At 49.2% G+C, this 17542-nt stretch overlaps 6 protein-coding genes across 6 annotated transcripts; 2 read left to right on the top strand and 4 right to left on the bottom strand.

Moving 5' to 3' along the window:
* Positions 1-451: 451 nt before the first annotated feature.
* KY384_002107 (uncharacterized protein) lies at positions 452-2659 on the bottom strand (the record flags this gene model as incomplete). The annotated part of the gene is made up of 1 exon (XM_044810633.1): positions 452-2659. One exon carries the CDS (start codon positions 2657-2659, stop codon positions 452-454), a length of 2208 nt encoding a protein of 735 aa, XP_044672607.1.
* Positions 2660-3480: 821 nt separating this feature from the next.
* Positions 3481-6787, top strand: KY384_002106 (uncharacterized protein; the record flags this gene model as incomplete). The annotated part of the gene is made up of 2 exons (XM_044810632.1): positions 3481-4696; positions 4755-6787. The coding sequence occupies 2 exons, from the start codon at positions 3481-3483 to the stop codon at positions 6785-6787; spliced, it is 3249 nt and encodes a 1082-aa protein (XP_044672606.1).
* A 1926-nt stretch (positions 6788-8713) lies between these two features.
* KY384_002105 (uncharacterized protein) lies at positions 8714-9867 on the bottom strand (the record flags this gene model as incomplete). Its single annotated transcript, XM_044810631.1, has 3 exons — positions 8714-8776; positions 8887-9699; positions 9754-9867. 3 exons carry the CDS (start codon positions 9865-9867, stop codon positions 8714-8716), a joined length of 990 nt encoding a protein of 329 aa, XP_044672605.1.
* A 377-nt stretch (positions 9868-10244) lies between these two features.
* On the top strand, positions 10245-13782 carry KY384_002104 (uncharacterized protein; the record flags this gene model as incomplete). Its single annotated transcript, XM_044810630.1, has 9 exons — positions 10245-11681; positions 12098-12121; positions 12171-12196; positions 12257-12298; positions 12349-12403; positions 12456-12911; positions 12956-13290; positions 13338-13697; positions 13749-13782. 9 exons carry the CDS (start codon positions 10245-10247, stop codon positions 13780-13782), a joined length of 2769 nt encoding a protein of 922 aa, XP_044672604.1.
* Positions 13783-14287: 505 nt separating this feature from the next.
* Positions 14288-15994, bottom strand: KY384_002103 (uncharacterized protein; the record flags this gene model as incomplete). The annotated part of the gene is made up of 2 exons (XM_044810629.1): positions 14288-15883; positions 15944-15994. The coding sequence occupies 2 exons, from the start codon at positions 15992-15994 to the stop codon at positions 14288-14290; spliced, it is 1647 nt and encodes a 548-aa protein (XP_044672603.1).
* A 436-nt stretch (positions 15995-16430) lies between these two features.
* SF3A2 (Splicing factor 3A subunit 2) lies at positions 16431-17205 on the bottom strand (the record flags this gene model as incomplete). The annotated part of the gene is made up of 2 exons (XM_044810628.1): positions 16431-17132; positions 17194-17205. 2 exons carry the CDS (start codon positions 17203-17205, stop codon positions 16431-16433), a joined length of 714 nt encoding a protein of 237 aa, XP_044672602.1.
* Between the last annotated feature and the right edge of the window lie 337 nt (positions 17206-17542).

Below are 17542 nucleotides of genomic sequence, written 5' to 3'. Positions count from 1 at the left end.
TGGACCCTGGAGATGGTGAGCCTGAGACTTCCTTTACCCAACTTCATTGCTTTTGTGCACCCGACTTGCCAAGAGCGAGCTTTCGGCTGATACTTCGTCATAGAGCGTGATTGGACTACGATGAACGGTAATGTATGAAGCTAACGCATTTGTTGAGAAACCGAAGAATTATATAGCATGCTTCCGTTGGAGGGATACCCTTTCTTTGTGGCTAGACCAGAGGATCAGAAACATGAAAGTCGTCACGTTCGATAATGTATTATCTTGAGTGGTTTGAATGGCCTTTGGGGAGGCAATGAGACTGTACACAAGTGAAAGGTTCACAAAATGCTTGTAAACCCCATTTCATTACAGGTGGCCCCCAATATCTAATGTGAAGTCAACGGGAATCGTGTTCAAGGTCCTCGCAAAGTAAAATGATCATCTTGGTCTCTATGATTCGAAAATATCGTCAATCATCTTCGCTGTCACTACCAAAGATGGCTTTAAATACGGCCTCTCCAGGCCTCTCCTTCTCAATCGCATCGTTCCTCTCAGAATCAATAGCCACAGCATTCCCCTTCCCTCTGCCTTGTCCCTCAAATATCCCCTCATCCCCAGCACTTCCCCCTTCGACCCCTGCACTAGTGAGCATCATGAGCCTCATCCCTTCTGCTCTAGCTGCCCCACTCAATCTCAAATCATCCATATCCTTCTTTCCCACCAGCTCCAAGCGCTTCTGCGGCAACGCTGTCGAGTGCGTCGATTTCTCTCTCGCCTGCCCTGATGCCGCCATCCCAGGGGCTGCTTCCCGGGGGTCAACCTGCACATGAGCAGGCGGCTTGACGTTGAACCGCTTACACAAAAGTCGCGTGGGGTACCAATTCTTCACGCTTCGCGTAAGGGGGCCGTACATACCCGCTGCAGCGGCTTCTTCGGCGGGTGTTTTCGTCTTCTGAGATGGTGTGGTCAGGAGTTCGCCAGTTTCGGAGGCAGTGCCCAGGGGTTTGACATCCCCGCTGCTTGGAACGGAGGATGACGAGGTGAAGCGGGTAGCCATAGCACTACTCATTGGTTTGAATATCTGGGCTGCATGAGCGAATTCGCTGAGTTCTTTGGCCCAATCGTCGACCTTCACCCCTGACACGCGTTCTGGTAGCGTGTCTTCTGGTAGGAGACCAGCGCGCAGTTCAAGAAATCCACGGTAGCGGGAGCGCTTTGCAGGGTCTTCAGTGTACGGCATCCAGCCTGCTGTGCCCCGGTTGAGGGCGGCGAGAGCTGTTTCTTTTGGCAGAGCGGGAATGAGGTCAGTGAGGGATTGCTTAGGCGGAGGAAGCGGGGCTTCGCTGCCAGCGGTAGGAAGATTCTGGTTGGATGTTGCGGTCGCTATGCGGGAGCGTGCGGAGGGAGTCATGAAGTCAAAGACTGATTTGCCTGGGAGTGGTGCTTCGCCCATGAGAGCGGCGCGGGAGGAAGGGCTGAGTGCGGTCGGAGGGGGCTGTTTGCTTGCAGTACTAGCTGTAGGGTTGTTGGGAGAAGTAAGATCAGGAAGTGTCCATCCTTCTGGAATTTGTGGAGGTGGATATTTGGAGTCCTGGGAGAGAATTGAGGATAAGGCATCTGAGACGGACGAGAGAATAAAACCGTCAATTGGAAGACGGCCGTCATGACAGCGTTGATGTTGCTTGCTTTTCTTTTCAAGGGAGTCTTTCTTCGAGACGAATGCCAGCTTGTGCCCCAGCAGAGGGTTCGCTGTAGTTCTGGCTGCTTCGGACTTCTTCTTTTTCTTTTTATCGCCTCCAATCACGCGATTATAGGATATTCGCGGCCCCATTGAATACGGATCATCGTCATCTGACCCATCGTCGTTGAGAACACCCACTCCAAACCCACCCTTTCTTCCATTACTTTTCTTTAAGGTCTTGACGCCATTCGTAGATAGCTCAGCCGCTGCCTGCTCATTTGGCTGGTCTCCAAGGCCATGTCGGTCAGCAGGCTCCACTTCAGAGAGTTGCGTCCCCAACGCTGCTTCGCCCTCAAAGCCCAAGCCTTTTCTGTCTGTCTTTCGGCTGAAAGATATCATCTTGGAGTTTTCTGGCGTAAAAAGATGCGACTCATCATCATCCATCGACTCCCCATCTTCAAATCTAGTTTTCCGTCGAATCTTCGGGCCAATGCCTTGACCCTCCCGCCATCCCATCTTCTTCAATAGCTTTGTACCCATCGATTCACCAGTTGGTCTGAGAAGGTCCATCAAGTCCTCTGGCTTCTTTGCTTCGGTATTCGAACCTAAGCCGGCAAACGTATCTGTAGTCTGCAATTTCTGTGCCTCCTCTGCTTCAGCAAGATCCTCCTCGTCCATAAAGTCCTCTGGTCTCTGCTCTTGCTTCTGTGGTTGGGTCTTCCGATTGGACCGTGAGGACACAAACGTAGACGGCGTCCATCCCTCTTTCGAGCCGACGGTGTTGAAGTACCCGGCACTGAAGCCGCCAGTAAAGGCGCCATGCAGTCTCTTTCTCCCCTGCTCATCTGTCACTTCTTGCTTCCATACAGGCACATAGGAGCCGTCGTCGCGGGTCTCTGGATCTACAGGAGCTAAAGGAGTGCCGTAAATGACATAAGGGGATTGTTGAGCTTGGAGGTCCGCTTCGAACGTCGCACGCGATCGTTTCTGAGCCATGGCGTACCGAAAGATACATGTTTGGGATCTGCAATTGTCTAGGTCAGGCGGTGGTAATTGTTGCAGCTCATGAAGATGTCTGGAGAGAGGCTGATCATGGTCTCAATAGTGAATTGATGGGCATGTCTCGTTCTTGGCGGGGCAATTAGCTCCCCTGGAAGATGACATTTTCCAGGCACGACTACCTTAAACACCCGCCCGTGGCCCCTATAAGCGATATTGTATATATTATACTAACCACATCAGGGTGATAATCATTAGAACTATATCGAGGTGGTAAATTGCTTCGACCCCTCCCCGTCACGCGTTGGCCATTGGATTTTCACTGCCACATCACTTGCATGACAGAAGCATGCGCACGCCATATAATTCCAGCTTTGCGATACCAACCAAAGTTATAATATCACCCGAGGCTTTTCAAAGCCGCATCCTACGCCATTTGTCCTGCCTTACATCTTAGGCCTACTCACGCACTTCGCCATTATTCCTCCTGGCAGGAGCACCTCTTTGGCACGCATCTTCGAGAATCATCGGGCGCGGCGAACAGCGTTCGAATGATTAGTGGAGGGGCAGACGACCGTCACCTTGTGACTTCCAGGAACCTTCATTACTGCCATTTTCAGCGTACAGAACCCCGAGATGGACTGTAGGCTTACATAGGCCCCTACAACTCGCAGTGTGCGGCCGAAGACGCCACTTCGAAGCTCCATTCTGTGTAGCTTCCCGTAAAGCAGGCGTGTCTTAAAACCCGAAAGTTGGACATTTTGGCGTGGAAACAGCCTCGATTTAGGTTTCCATAGTGACATCTCACCACCGCCGGCATGTCGTCAGCTACTGCCTCCACAGCTCCTCCTCCAGTCGCGCATACTCCATCACGCCGGCAACCTTCCCACCATACGCCAGAGAGACCCCACCGAGCCACCTCGTCCGCCTCGAAAACCCCCTCGTCATCTACTGCGCAGACGAGATCCGATTCTCAGAGTTACGTCCCACCAACTTCGTCACAACAGAATCATCTGGCAGGGGTAGCACGAAGGGACTACGAAGCCACTAACGTAGCTCGGCCGACCTCGTCAACTCGTCGTAGCATGGACCAAGATCGTCCACAAACCTCTTCCACGCCTCGACGGACAGAGTCCACAAGAGATTCTCGTCGGACTTCTTCGAGACCGCATCACTCTCGCAATGAATCACGTATGTCGGAAGCAACGACCGTGGTCAATGATCCACCACAGAATTCAGGCGCTACCAGACATCATCCAGAGGGAAGTACGTCAGGCAGTAGTGCCCCTGCTAAAAAGAGAACCACGATCAGTGCCCAAACAGGACAGTGGTCACTTGGGAAAACGATTGGAGCAGGTAGCATGGGCAAGGTCAAGCTAGCCAAGAACATGGAGACAGGCGAACAGGCGGCCGTGAAAATAGTCCCCCGACAGTCAACAGATGAGCACCGCAGTGACAAAGAAAGAGAACGGGCAGATCATTCGAAGGAAGTTAGAACAGCAAGGGAGGCAGCTATTGTGACATTGTTGAATCATCCGTACATATGCGCAATGAGGGATGTGCAACGGACACATTATCATTGGTACATGCTCTTCGAGTACGTGAACGGTGGTCAAATGCTCGACTACATCATCTCCCACGGGAAATTGAAGGAGAAGCAAGCTAGAAAGTTTGGTCGGCAGATAGCGAGTGCTCTGGACTTTTGTCACCGGAACAGTATCGTGCATAGGGACCTCAAGATTGAAAATATTCTAATCAGTAAAACTGGGGATATCAAGATCATCGACTTCGGACTCAGCAACCTCTTCTCCCCGCGAAGCTCTTTGAAAACTTTCTGCGGCAGCTTGTACTTCGCTGCCCCAGAGTTGTTGCAAGCTAGGCAGTATACAGGACCGGAAGTCGATATTTGGAGCTTTGGCATTGTGCTATATGTCCTAGTGTGTGGGAAAGTGCCATTTGACGATCAGAGTATGCCTCAATTACATGCGAAGATAAAGAAAGGTGTTGTAGACTACCCTAACTGGCTTTCGCCAGGTGAGCTTAGCAACCTTCTCCTCGTGAATAGGTAATACTATGCTAAATTTATCAACAGAATGTAAAGGTCTTATCTCCCGTATGTTGGTCACGGATCCTCGTCAAAGGGCTGGCCTGGGCGAGATTATGAACCACCCTTGGATGATCAAGGGCTTCAATAGTCCACCAGAAAATTATCTGCCTCACCGTGAACCTTTGCAGCTTCCTTTAGATCCACAAATCGTTCAGAAAATGACTGGCTTTGATTTTGGGTCCTCTGATTATATCACAAATGAATTGACGAAAGTCTTAAGCTCCGAGGAATATCAGAATGCGGTCAAAAATAATGTTCGGGAGCAAGCACTGCAGTCAGCTGCTTCTGAGCAAAAGAAAGGAGTCTTCAATTTCTACAAAAGACGGAACTCAACTACCAGCAGGGAGATTCTCCCAAACCCTTCATCAGAAGCGGTACAACTTGGCTCAGACCCAGTAAATGCTTTCAGCCCACTTATCTCAATCTACTATCTTGTAAGAGAAAAGCGAGAGAGAGAACGAGCCGAAACAAACCCGGGGGCTCTCAATATACCCACATCACCAGGGCAAAATCCACTGCAAATTCCTGACCTGCCAGCTCCGGAGGCTGCTTATACGAATGTCTCAAGCTATGAGATGGCTGGCGAGAAACCTACGGGAGGTAGGGCGAGGGCCAGATCTCGAACGCAAGGAGAAGAGGATGTGACGGAGAATTTGAAGAAGATCAACCTAAATGTTCCCTCTAGCCAACCTCCGACAATTGTGACTCCGCCGTCGGAGCAGCAATCTGCGAAGAAAGAAAGCACAGGAATGGGCATTCTTCGCAGATTCAGTACGCGGCGCGGTAAAGATTATCATAGACCAGAGCCTCAACACACCCCTTCATTTCAAGTGCAACCACCTTCAGATCCATCGGCGGCACCTCGTAAAAGCTTCAGCGTACGACGATCGCGAAATCGAGAACGAGCTCCGGCACCCCTTCATCCAGGAGGGAGTACCCCGCACCAGGCTGAACTATTAAGTCCAGGGCCTGCACAAGATAATCAATCACGAAATGAAACTACCATGAATAGATCTGCGAGTGTTAATTCAGCAGACTACCGACAGCGGCATGGGCGACGAGGCGTCTCGGAAGGGCAGCCCACAACAGCAAGCTTAGAGCCTCCTCTTACGAGCGGATCAGATAGGTCTAGCATTAGTGGCGACTATAAATCGAAATCAAGGCACGCAACTTCATCTGACCAAAAGACGTCGTTACCAGCCCGAGCGGCTACCGCAAGAGCAAAATCGCTCGGTCACGCAGCAAGGGAGAGCATCCAAATCCGGAGGACTCGAAGGGAAGAGACTCGGGAAGCTGACGTCCCAGAAGAAACTTACGCAGATCTTGCCGCAAGTGCTGACAATCCCAACAAATCCCTAGAGAACATCAAACCTGTCTATCTGAAGGGCCTCTTCAGCGTCTCGACCACAAGCAACAAACCCCTTCCGGTCATACGCATGGACATTGTTCGTGTGCTCAATCAGCTTGGGGTTTCGTGGGCTGAAATCAAAGGTGGCTTCTCATGTCAACACGCACCAAGCATTGACTTGAACAAAGCCACTACAGAACATGCAAATCCAAGCCCAGAGGCCTCCGGTTTCAACCGAAGGCGTATCAGTTTCGTGAGCAATCTCAAGAGTGGCAGCGATCGTGCTACGGAAGAATCCGACTCAAGGCCGAAGAGGATGTCTACTCTTCGTAAGAGGCAGCCGAACCCGCCGGACGCATCCTTCACTGCGTCTTCAGGGTCGGAAAGTGATTTTCCTCGGACGTCACAGCGCTCTCCAAGAAGCCACGCGAGTCCTACGACTAAGCCGGCGGACAACACCTCCGCAAGCGAGTGGCAGAAGGTTCCTCCGGGTGAGACGACCACTCAGGTCCAAAACGACCTCGGCGAAAACATGGTTCTCAGATTTGAGATATTTATTGTAAAGGTGCCATTATTCAGCTTGCACGGTATTCAGTTCAAGAAGGTTCAAGGAGGAACATGGCAGTATAAAGAAATGGCCAGCAAAATCCTCGATGCCCTCAAACTTTAAGATATAATAAAGTCTTGTTTCGACTGGCCCCAATTTAGACGTCTTAAAACAAAGATTCGAGCATTTCAACGGCGCAGAGAAGACGAAAAGGTGGAATATCTAGAGCTTCACGTGGTATAGGAGGTCGGTGCTCTTCCTAGTATAAAGCTTTCAGTGTTCGAGAGCTTGCATGTGGCTTATAATTCAGGCGGTCGGGCTGCAGTACCAAGGTGCATCCGGCTTGACGAGTCTCTTTTGTCAGTGGCGAGGCTTGGATGAGCGAAAAGGCGCAGGTAGCTGGGGTAGTGATCGCCTGCTACATTAGTAATGGAGAGATCCTCAAGTTTGTCCTTGTTTTGATTAAGTCTCCTCAAAAAGCTGTACTTCAATGCATGCCAGTTTTTCGAGATGCATCACCTCTTCCGGTGCAAAGAGATCTGCCGCGGTTCTAGTGTGAGCAACAGTCTGAAAGCCTGCCACAGACTTGAGGAAACTAGCTAGTCCAAAGCAATAAATAGATATCGGAGTGACCCTGGCCAGAGCATAAGATTCCGAGGTGACATCTGGCTAGGGCAATCAATGAAGCTATACGGACCTGCATTTTTTGATTAATATATATGCCTATTTCTGTCAGGGTGGGCAAACCATTTAAACGAACAGGCCAACTAATTGAGCTGCTAGCAATCCAATTTGAGCTCTCAACTAACCAAATCATGACTTCTACCGTTCAGCGCTCCCTTGTCGTCCCGACCCAGGTTCTAGGCTTGAGCCAAAATTCGAATGTTTCGGATTTGTTGTGAATCGAAGGATGATGCCAAAGCCGCCTATTCATTCGTCGAGATATCTGTGAGCTCACCATGGAGCGACTGACGTGACGAAATTTGTGATGGCGAATATCTCGCGTCCCATTGTTATGGCATGCGGCGAAATATCGCAGTCACGAAGTATTGAATATCAGTAGGATTAAGTTTAAGGGAACTGCCTCGACCCAATATACACGGCAATTCTTGGACTTCTGGAGGTCGTAGAACAGAATATTTCCATCCAACCCCTACATCTCACAAATCTTCTTTCCGAAGGCTTGGTATAATTTGGGCCCATCGAGTGGCATGTTTTAAGCATGCTCTAGGGCTTCGACATCTAAAGCGGTCCAGTATTCTCTTAGAAAATTTCAATTTCGGAGCCATGAGCATCGTAATTAGGGGTCTGAGAAGGGCGTGGCAGGAGCCTAGCTAGCGATTCTGCTTTGAGTGGTGCAGATGATGACCAATTTGGCTGACAGGCGTGTGTATGTTTGCTTTGACAGGTTGAGCCTTCTAGTCCTATCACTTGCGCCCCCAATGTTTTTTCTTGGGTAAAGCAAGTCACTCCAAAGTTTTAAGGCCAATGGCATTTGTAAACGAGCTTTAGATTTCATCAAGTCTTGGGCCGATCGATGTTACAAATTTGTGCGGCCGATAAATATCACACGTTCATCCATTCCTGCGTATTCTCCTACAATTATTTTCCAGATCAACGGAAAGCTCCAATAGCGTGGAAAAAGACTATGGGTAGGTTGATTTCTCGGTATAATCCTGTGTTTCTCAAGGTGCTCATGACTAATAGGTGAATAAAAGTCAGGTAATGCAAAACAACTGGATAACATTCATTCCATTCAGGGAAAACACGGGGGAGGTAAAGAGTGAAAGAAGCACACAACGACAGGTCGTCTAGGGAAAATGTGAAATTGCACTCTCAAAACGTGAAAAATTAAAATCCAGCAAAGGAAATTGCAAGTTTTGTTATTTCTTGTAGTTATCCTTTGTCACTCAAAACAGGCCTGAGTTCAAAAATTCCCTCACTTCCTTAAGAATATTGGCTCATGGCTTGCTACCGAGCTAGGCTAGCATAACGTGATGACGACTCGATCTCACTGAATTGCACATCTCGAGGTTTTGAAGCCGTACTTCAAGTCTCTGCTTTAGACTCGGAAGGATAATTGGCGCCTCCAGGATGTAGAGGCTGCATTGCCTGCTTACTCCATTAGCATATTATGGCGATGGTACCAAGACTTTTGCGTTTTTTCATCGGTTAAATGAAGGGACCCTAATCTAAGGGGTGGGTAGGCGAATCAAACTTACGGTTGTAAATTTATCTCCTTCTAATTTGACCTCTCGGTCTCTCAGCTGTCTCATCAACGAGAGAAAGCTACTTTCCTGGAACTTCTGACTTATGTCCCCTTTCACGTTCTCGAGCAATTGCCCAGCTGTTCTCGCCAGATCGTCCCCTTCATCCGTGAATCCCTGACTCATATCCTTGTCTATACTTTCATCGAGTATTCTATCTGAGCCAATTCGATAAGGTATGGTACTGTCCACATCATCTACCACATGGTTCTGATTTTGAGGCTCCAAGGAAATATCTGTAGCAGGCTGTTCCTCAGCTCGAGTTGCTGCTGCATGAGCTTCCTCGAAAGCTTTTTCGAAAGCGCCCTGCTCTATTGTATCGTGAGTGTTCGCTGTCTCCTTCTGTAACCCTTCGTAACGAGCCGCTCGTTCAGGTGGCTGCAATGGCAACGCCTGGTGTTGAAAAGGAGCACGTGATCGGCTATCATAATATGGAGAGCCGTTGTCTTGCAGATTTCGTGCATCAGAGAGACTTGGCTCGCTCAAGAACTCCTGATGCCAAGCACCTGGGCTTCTCCGTTGAAGGGGAGCGTACTGACGAAATTGGGCAGCGGGAATGGGCGATTGAGATTGTCCATCAAGCTGTAGGTTTTGAAAGTCCGAAGCCCAGTCTGGCTGCGAGATTCCCCGATAATGGACATCTCGCGCCTGTGACTGGTAAACGGAGGGTGGTTCGGGAAATCCGGGCTCAAGTGGGTTGCTTGATTGAAAAGCTTCGAATTCAGCATCGAGAAAGCTGGGAGCAGAAGTTGGAGTAGACCTGAAGCTCTGCACCGCATTGTCAGCGATTTGAAATCTGGATACTCAAAGCAGCTCGATTACCTCTTGGGGCGATTGGCGAAGGGCAAGTCTGTCTTGTTGTAGGGTTCTATCCACAGAAGTGTGCTTTTGAAATGTATGTAGAGCATTTGAAGGCCCACAAAGAGCATCAGCCATTGTTGCAATTGTTTATGAAGGAGGTATTGAGTTAAGAGGGTGCCTTGATGGAACGGCCATCGAGTGAGAAGTTCATGCATCATGCCGAGGCAGATGCTCCTGCCCTAAGGCTAGGCTTGATGTGTGTGAGTGACGTTTTCTGATCCCATGTGCGGGAACGGCAACGCTCCAGAACCCTTTTTTTCTTCACTTCCATAGGTACATCCACTACTGAGGTCGACATTAGCTTTTAGCTATCGTCTCCGGGAATAAGATGGATATCGGTTCAGTCGTTGAGCAGCTTCTGGCTGGGAAAATGGGTGAATCAGACCTTGCGTTCCTTTTCGATACCTGCCTTCATCGCCCTCTCATCGTCTTGGTGACCTGTGCCATCCACCATGATAGACAGTGTGACTCACTTTGACGGATCCGAGAAGACTTCCTCGCCGGACTCTATTTCGGCAGATGTCGAACGCTCCCCGACACTAAGTAAACAGGCTCAATCAGACGAAATACCAGATGGCGGCTATGGTTGGGTGTGCACTGCTTGTGTCTTTTTCATCAATGCTCATACGTGGGGTATCAATTCTTCCTATGGGGTGTTCCTAGCCTTCTACCTTGCAAATGACTATTATCCCGATGCCTCTGCTCTCAAGTATGCCTTCGTGGGTGGCTTATCTATCTCACAAGCACTCTTGATCTCGCCATTGTCTACTTACGTGACGCGTGAATACGGAACAAGGACGACTTTGTTGGTCGGCGTCGCCCTTGAGACTCTCGCTCTGATTGGCGCCAGTTTTACACATCAGATATGGCAACTCTTCCTCAGTCAGGGGCTGTGCTTTGGATACGGCATGGGCTTCCTCTTCGTTGGCTCGGTTGGCATTGTTCCACAATGGTTTGCTAAACGCAGAAGCTTGGCCAACGGCATCGCCACTGCTGGAAGCGGCCTCGGGGGAATGATGTACAGTCTTGCGGCAAACGCCATGATAGAGTCTCTGGGTGTTGATTGGGCGTTCCGGATCCTGGGGCTACTCGCCTGCAGTGTTAACTTCATCTGCGCGATGCTAATCAGAGATCGAAATGAGGCCATTGGAGCAAGGCAGCTCGCGTTCGACTACGCACTATTCAAAAGGGTCGAATACTGGATGCTCTTGATCTGGGGGTTTCTGAGTATGCTGGGTTACATTGTCTTGCTATTCTCATTACCAAGTTACGCTGTCAGCGTTGGCCTTTCTGCAAAGCAGGGCTCAGAAATCGGAGCTTTGCTCAATCTGGGCCAAGGTTTGGGACGACCTGTGGTTGGTATTTTCTCTGATAGTGCCGGCCGCATCAATTTGGCGGGTCTTTGCACCTTCCTCGGTAGTCTTTTCATTTTCGTGATCTGGATTTTCGCTAAGAGTTACGGTGTTCTTATCTTCTTTGCTATCACCGTGGGTACCGTTGCTGGAACAATTTGGGTAGCAATAGCACCTGTTGGGGCTGAAATTGTTGGTTTGAAGGATCTACCTTCAGCTTTGTCTATTTTCTGGCTATTCCTGGTAATACCAGCTACATTCTCTGAGCCCGTTGCACTTGAGTTGAGGCAGCAAAAGGGCAGCATCTATCTACATGCACAGTTATACGCCGGTTGCATGTATTTTGGTGCAGGTTTGTGCATGTTGGCTTTGAGAGCTTGGAAAATTGGAGAGATTGAGGCCATTGCCGCCAAACAAAAAGCTTCGGAGGGAAGGATATTGAACGTGGAGGGCGCACCACAACTTCATCGTGAGGGTTCGAAAGAATCGACGAGACAGAAGTCTGGGTTTGCTAAAAGAATGGTACAGTGGAAGAAGGTTTAAATCTTCTACGTGAACAATACTCAATTCAAAATCGAGTTTAGACATTGGTTCGATGAATCTATCGTCTCAGCCCTTGTGATATCCCTGTTGTTCCATTCGCGCCTGCCCCAAGCATGGTTGCTTACGTAAGTGTTTATATACGCCAAGCTTCGAAGCGCGCTAGTCCCTTCCACACAACAAGTCCTGAACTACACCCTTGATCAAGTATTATCTTCATCTTAGTCGACTCTTCGCTTCAGATAGCACTTGTACGTTCCTGAAGACCATTTGCTGATTCTCTGTATCTCTCAGTCACAATGCGTGAGATCGTAAGTCTGGAACCTTCCCTGAACGTCGCTTTACGCGTCCGACGTGACCCTGTGCCTGCATCTTGGGATGATGGAGCTGATAAAGGTCTTTTCTGTATTTAGGTTCATCTTCAGACTGGCCAATGTGTAAGTATCAGGAATTCGCTCATAATATGAATCACTGATACGAATCTAGGGTAACCAAATTGGTGCTGCTTTTTGGTATATTTACTTCGAGGGACCACGATTGACATAAATATCAAATTCTCATATGTGTTACAGGCAGACAATCTCTGGCGAACATGGCCTTGACGGAAATGGAGTGTGAGCTCAAGACCACCCTGACGAGATTATATGATTCTGAAGAGCCTCAGTTACCATGGCACCTCCGATCTACAGCTTGAGCGCATGAACGTCTATTTCAACGAGGTAAGAGATAGCTCATAGTAGATAATTGATCAAGTGTCTTACGGTGTGCTAGGCCTCGCAAAACAAATATGTTCCCCGCTCCGTCCTTGTCGACCTTGAGCCAGGTACCATGGATGCAGTTCGCGCGGGACCATTCGGCCAGCTCTTTCGACCAGACAACTTTGTCTTTGGGCAATCTGGCGCGGGAAACAACTGGGCCAAGGGCCATTATACTGAAGGTGCCGAACTGGTTGATCAGGTGCTAGATGTCGTTCGACGGGAGGCAGAGGCATGCGACTGTCTTCAGGGTTTTCAGATTACGCACTCTCTCGGTGGTGGGACCGGTGCTGGTATGGGTACGCTTCTGATATCAAAGATTCGAGAGGAATTTCCAGATCGCATGATGGCCACTTTCTCCGTCGTGCCATCACCAAAAGTATCGGACACCGTCGTCGAGCCATATAATGCTACATTATCTGTCCATCAGTTGGTCGAAAATTCGGACGAGACATTCTGTATCGACAATGAGGTATGTTGAGAGTTCACTGGCGTTCGCTCTACTAATTGTCCAAGGCGCTCTACGACATTTGCATGAGGACACTCAAGTTGTCTCACCCGTCCTATGGTGACCTAAACCACCTTGTCTCTGCAGTGATGTCGGGGGTCACGACTTGTTTACGCTTCCCTGGTCAGCTCAATTCTGATCTTCGCAAGTTGGCCGTCAACATGGTTCCGTTCCCGCGTCTACATTTCTTCATGGTCGGCTTCGCACCTCTCACCAGCCGTGGTGCTCACTCATTCCGCGCTGTGACGGTGCCTGAATTGACGCAGCAGATGTATGATCCGAAGAACATGATGGCTGCCTCTGATTTCAGGAACGGTCGCTACTTGACATGCGCGGCTATTTTGTAAGTCCTTTTATATCCCCTAGAACTTTCTGTATTGACGACTGCAGCCGAGGCAAGGTCTCGATGAAGGAAGTCGAAGATCAAATGCGCAATGTGCAGAACAAGAACACTTCCTACTTCGTGGAGTGGATTCCCAACAACGTTCAGACGGCCCTGTGCTCCATCCCACCACGTGGTCTCAAGATGTCTTCAACCTTCATTGGAAACTCAACATCCATCCAAGAGCTCTTCAAACGTGTTGGCGACCAGTTCACTGCCATGTTCCGTCGCAAGGCTTTCTTGCATTGGTATACTGGTGAGGGTATGGACGAGATGGAATTTACTGAGGCCGAGAGCAATATGAATGATTTAGTTTCGGAGTATCAACAGTATCAGGAAGCATCAGTGTCAGATGCTGAAGAGGAGTAGTAAGTGATGGCTATTTTCGAGTGTTTGAACCTTGGCTGACATCGCTATAGTGACGAGGAGCCTCCTGTTGAGGCCGAGGAGTGAGCTACGCACAATCTAGCGGTGACTTGGCGATCAAGCAATGAGCTTGTCGATACCCGATTGGAATGATTGATGTTCGTACGAAGTCAGATTGTGACTGAGTTTGTTAGCGATAGGACGAGGATTCGAGCGAGCGTCCATAGCTTAGGCACAATTGAAGTGTTTTATCTTGATTGATTTGTCGTCCTTGAGCTTTCCCACTGCTGCCTGAAGCATCCTTTCGTAGCGCTCTCATATACCCTAGCTGTCTGAATCATTTCTTAGTAGCACAAGAAACTGCAGGTTGCAGACGAGATTGAACGAGGCTTTACCCATGACGATGGAAAACATACAGCCAGCGATTAGATTCTTCTTCCATAGCTACAATAACAGCGCCAGACTTCTGACAGTAAAAACTCATCACAATCCCAAATCACTGCTTCCACCTAGAATTATGCTTTCTAGTCATCCACTCATTTATAACATGTCATATGACAGAAGATTCTCTCTAAATCAACATGTAACATAGTCATATCTCATTACTCGGGTACTCTACCTTTCCATTACCCACAAAATCTTCCTTGATAGCCCTTATACTGACAAACCTGCTCAGTAGATTCTGACTCCCCGCTTTGTCATTCGTCCCGCTTGCTCTAGCACCACCAAACGGCTGCTGGCCAACGACCGCACCGGTGCATTTGGTGTTTATATAAAAATTGCCGGCTGAATTTCGAAGCGCGTGTTCTGCAAACGCAACAGCCTGCCTGTCTTGCGCAAAGACCGCCCCCGTGAGTGCGTACTCAGACGAGCTATCAATGAGCTTGCAGACTTTGGCGAATGAGTTCTCCCCAGCGTCGTCGTATACATAGACTGTCAGTATTGGGCCGAAGAGCTCAGTGGACATGAGATGATGGTTTGGATTCTTGGTGAGGTAGATGGTTGGGTGGATGAAATAGCCTTCTGAGCCATCGTATGTTCCTCCAACCAATAGTTCGAGCTCTTGGTCTGACTTCGCATCGTCGATGACTTTTGCTAGCTTATCAAAGGAACGATTATGGATTACGGGGCCAATGAAGTTTTCAAAGGAGGTTGGTGGCCCCACCTTCAAGGCTTTCGTTTCCAACACCAGGCCTTCCTTGAACTTGGACCATAGAGAAGAAGGAATGTAGGCGCGGGAGCACGCGCTACACTTTTGTCCCTGAAACTCGAAAGCGCCGCGGATTGTGTTGATGACTGCATTATTGACGTCGGCGCTTGGGTGAATTAGATGGAAATTTTTGCCACCTGTTTCTCCAACAATGCGTGGGTAGCCTTTGTATTTGCCGGACGCGACGTTGTTTGCTATTCTGCCATACAGACTACGGAAAACGGCTGTGCTGCCGGTATAGTGAAGGCTAGAGAAGTCCCTGTGAGCGAGGACAACCGAGGTAACTTGTTCTGCGTCGCCAGGCACGAATTGAATTACATTGGGGGGGAGGCCAGATTCAAGCAAGATTTGGTAGATTAAATAGTTCGAAGCGATTGCGGATGGCGATGGTTTCCATACAACAACGTTCCCCATTAGGGCAGGAGCACAGGGTAGGTTGCCACCTATGGCTGTGAAGTTGAAGGGTGTGACAGCATAAACGAAACCCTCAAGAGGCCTATATTCAACTCGATTCCATACGCCAGGCGAATTGTGCACAGGCTGCTGAGCGTACAATTCTTGGGCATATTGGACGTTGAAGCGAAGGAAGTCACACAACTCCGCGGCGGCGTCGATCTCAGCTTGCCAGGTGTTTTTGCCCTGCCCGAGCATTGTAGTTGCAATAATGTCATGTCGATATTTCCCTCCTATGAGATCGGCAGCCTTAAGGAATATGGAGGCACGATCGTGGAAAGGAAGGGCTTCCCAATTCTGCTTGGCTGCGAGCGCAGACTCGATAGCTTTTGAGACATCTTGAGAGCTAGCATTCGAATATTTTGCGACGGCAGATTTGTGAAGTGAGGGGTTCGGTTGCGTATAGCTTATAGACTGCCAGACTTCTCTTCCGTCAATGACGGTTGGAACGTTGACAGGCTTTTCATGTGCAGCGAGAGCGCTGGCGAGTGCTTTACGGTCTGGAGAGTCTCTTTCGTAATGTCTCTATTAACAATATATTAGATGTAATGCTCGGTCGTTTGGGTTGATGCATTCAAGACTGACATTATTCTCGTTTTCAACCTTTGGAACTCGGTAGGTTGCAATTGTTGCCATTATGGACGGTTTGCACGACCGAAGAAGTCTTGTGGGCGTGGGCCTGGTGATTGTTGATCTCGTCAAGGCGTTTTGTAGCTGTGGCAAGATCCTGAGTGCCATTGACGAAAGAAAATGAGGTGTATGGCAGGCAAAAAAAAGGATAGAAACGTTACGACGGTTATCGTCGGCCAAACGAGGGGCAGCTTCAAGATTTCGGCAGGTTATGCCGCTCCGGGTGCCCGTCACCCCGGGCGGGTACCTTGGAGCCCCGGGGGCACGGGGAAGGGCATCGGATCTAGCCTGTAATCACTGAAGGCTGATGCCAAACCATCGAAGTTCGCGTTGGCAAATAGCTGGTGTTGTGTCATTGAATGATGGAACTGTAATGGTATCAGTCAAGAAACCTATTGTTCTGTATTCTGCTGATATTTAAGGCCTGTGCTCCATACCAAATCTAGCGGCGGATGCCGGTCGGTGCCAAACCTGGCACACCGCTGTATCTTTCTTCTCTCTCCGTCTTGAAAAGCACTTGGACCCAAAATTCCTTGCTATCCTCATCAAACCACGTCCAGAACCTGCCCTCTCTTCGGTCGACCTCCCTGGCTTGTAGCTTGAAGCCGCAAGTCTCGTATGGTTCGGCTGCAACGAGCAGATATTGGTAGTTCTTGTCTGGTGGATCCTCGATCTTCTGCTCGTACGCGGACATAAATCTGACCCTTGGGAGTGCTCCTTGAGTAATTTCTGGATACTGGAGCTGGAAGAGTAGTCCATTCTGCCGAGTTAATGGATCCCGAATCTTGGTAATCTTGTATCCCGGTCGTCCAATTTTGACAGCGTTCCTTCGCACCGTCACACCCATATTTACGCCCAGCATGGCTTCATTCGCTTTGCCTTCCTTCTGTTCCCTTGCAGCTCTCCTTGCGAGATTGGTTTGATGCTTCCGTCCCTGTGTATGTGCGAGGTAAGAGCCATCATTCTGGTGGACTGTGAGGCAAAGCCTGCATTCAAAGGAGCCAACGTGATTCTTGAAGAAGTACGGGTCCTTATCGAGATCTATCGTTTCAAGTGCAAGCTTACGTAGGCGCTCTCTTCGATCGGCATTAGAAGCACTGGTTGAGGCAACCCCTCCGCCGCCGAATTTAGAACCTGCTCGATTCTATGACGAGATTTGAATCACTGACTTGTCACAACAAGGGTGTATGCATCAGACGACTTACTTGGTAGTCCATGATCTTTCAGGCAATGTTGGTGGCGAGGATCGTGCGAAGTGATAGGATGATAGGATATAAAGCTGTGAGTCTGAGGCAGCTTTGAAAGATACTAGCTCCTTTTTCCTAGCCGCAATTCATAGCCGCAATACATCAGCCCTATGATGCTATCACGATCATCCCGACCTGAATACCTCTGCCAGATGACTTCCAAATCATTATTCGAGAAATCAACGTAGCCCGTTCATTTGGGTCGCGTGTTACGCTAACGTCCCGAAACGTCGCCATCTTCGGGCATTCACATGGATGTGTTGTTTGCTCAATGAAACTTTTACACTTGAGAGACGTGTCACAAACA

The sequence above is a fragment of the Bacidia gigantensis genome (genome assembly GCF_019456465.1).
Source record: "Bacidia gigantensis strain McMullin 20006 chromosome Unknown contig_134, whole genome shotgun sequence".
NCBI lineage: Eukaryota > Fungi > Ascomycota > Lecanoromycetes > Lecanorales > Ramalinaceae > Bacidia > Bacidia gigantensis.
Note: the sequence above shows the minus strand (reverse complement) of the source record. Positions and strands in the feature narration are given on the sequence as shown.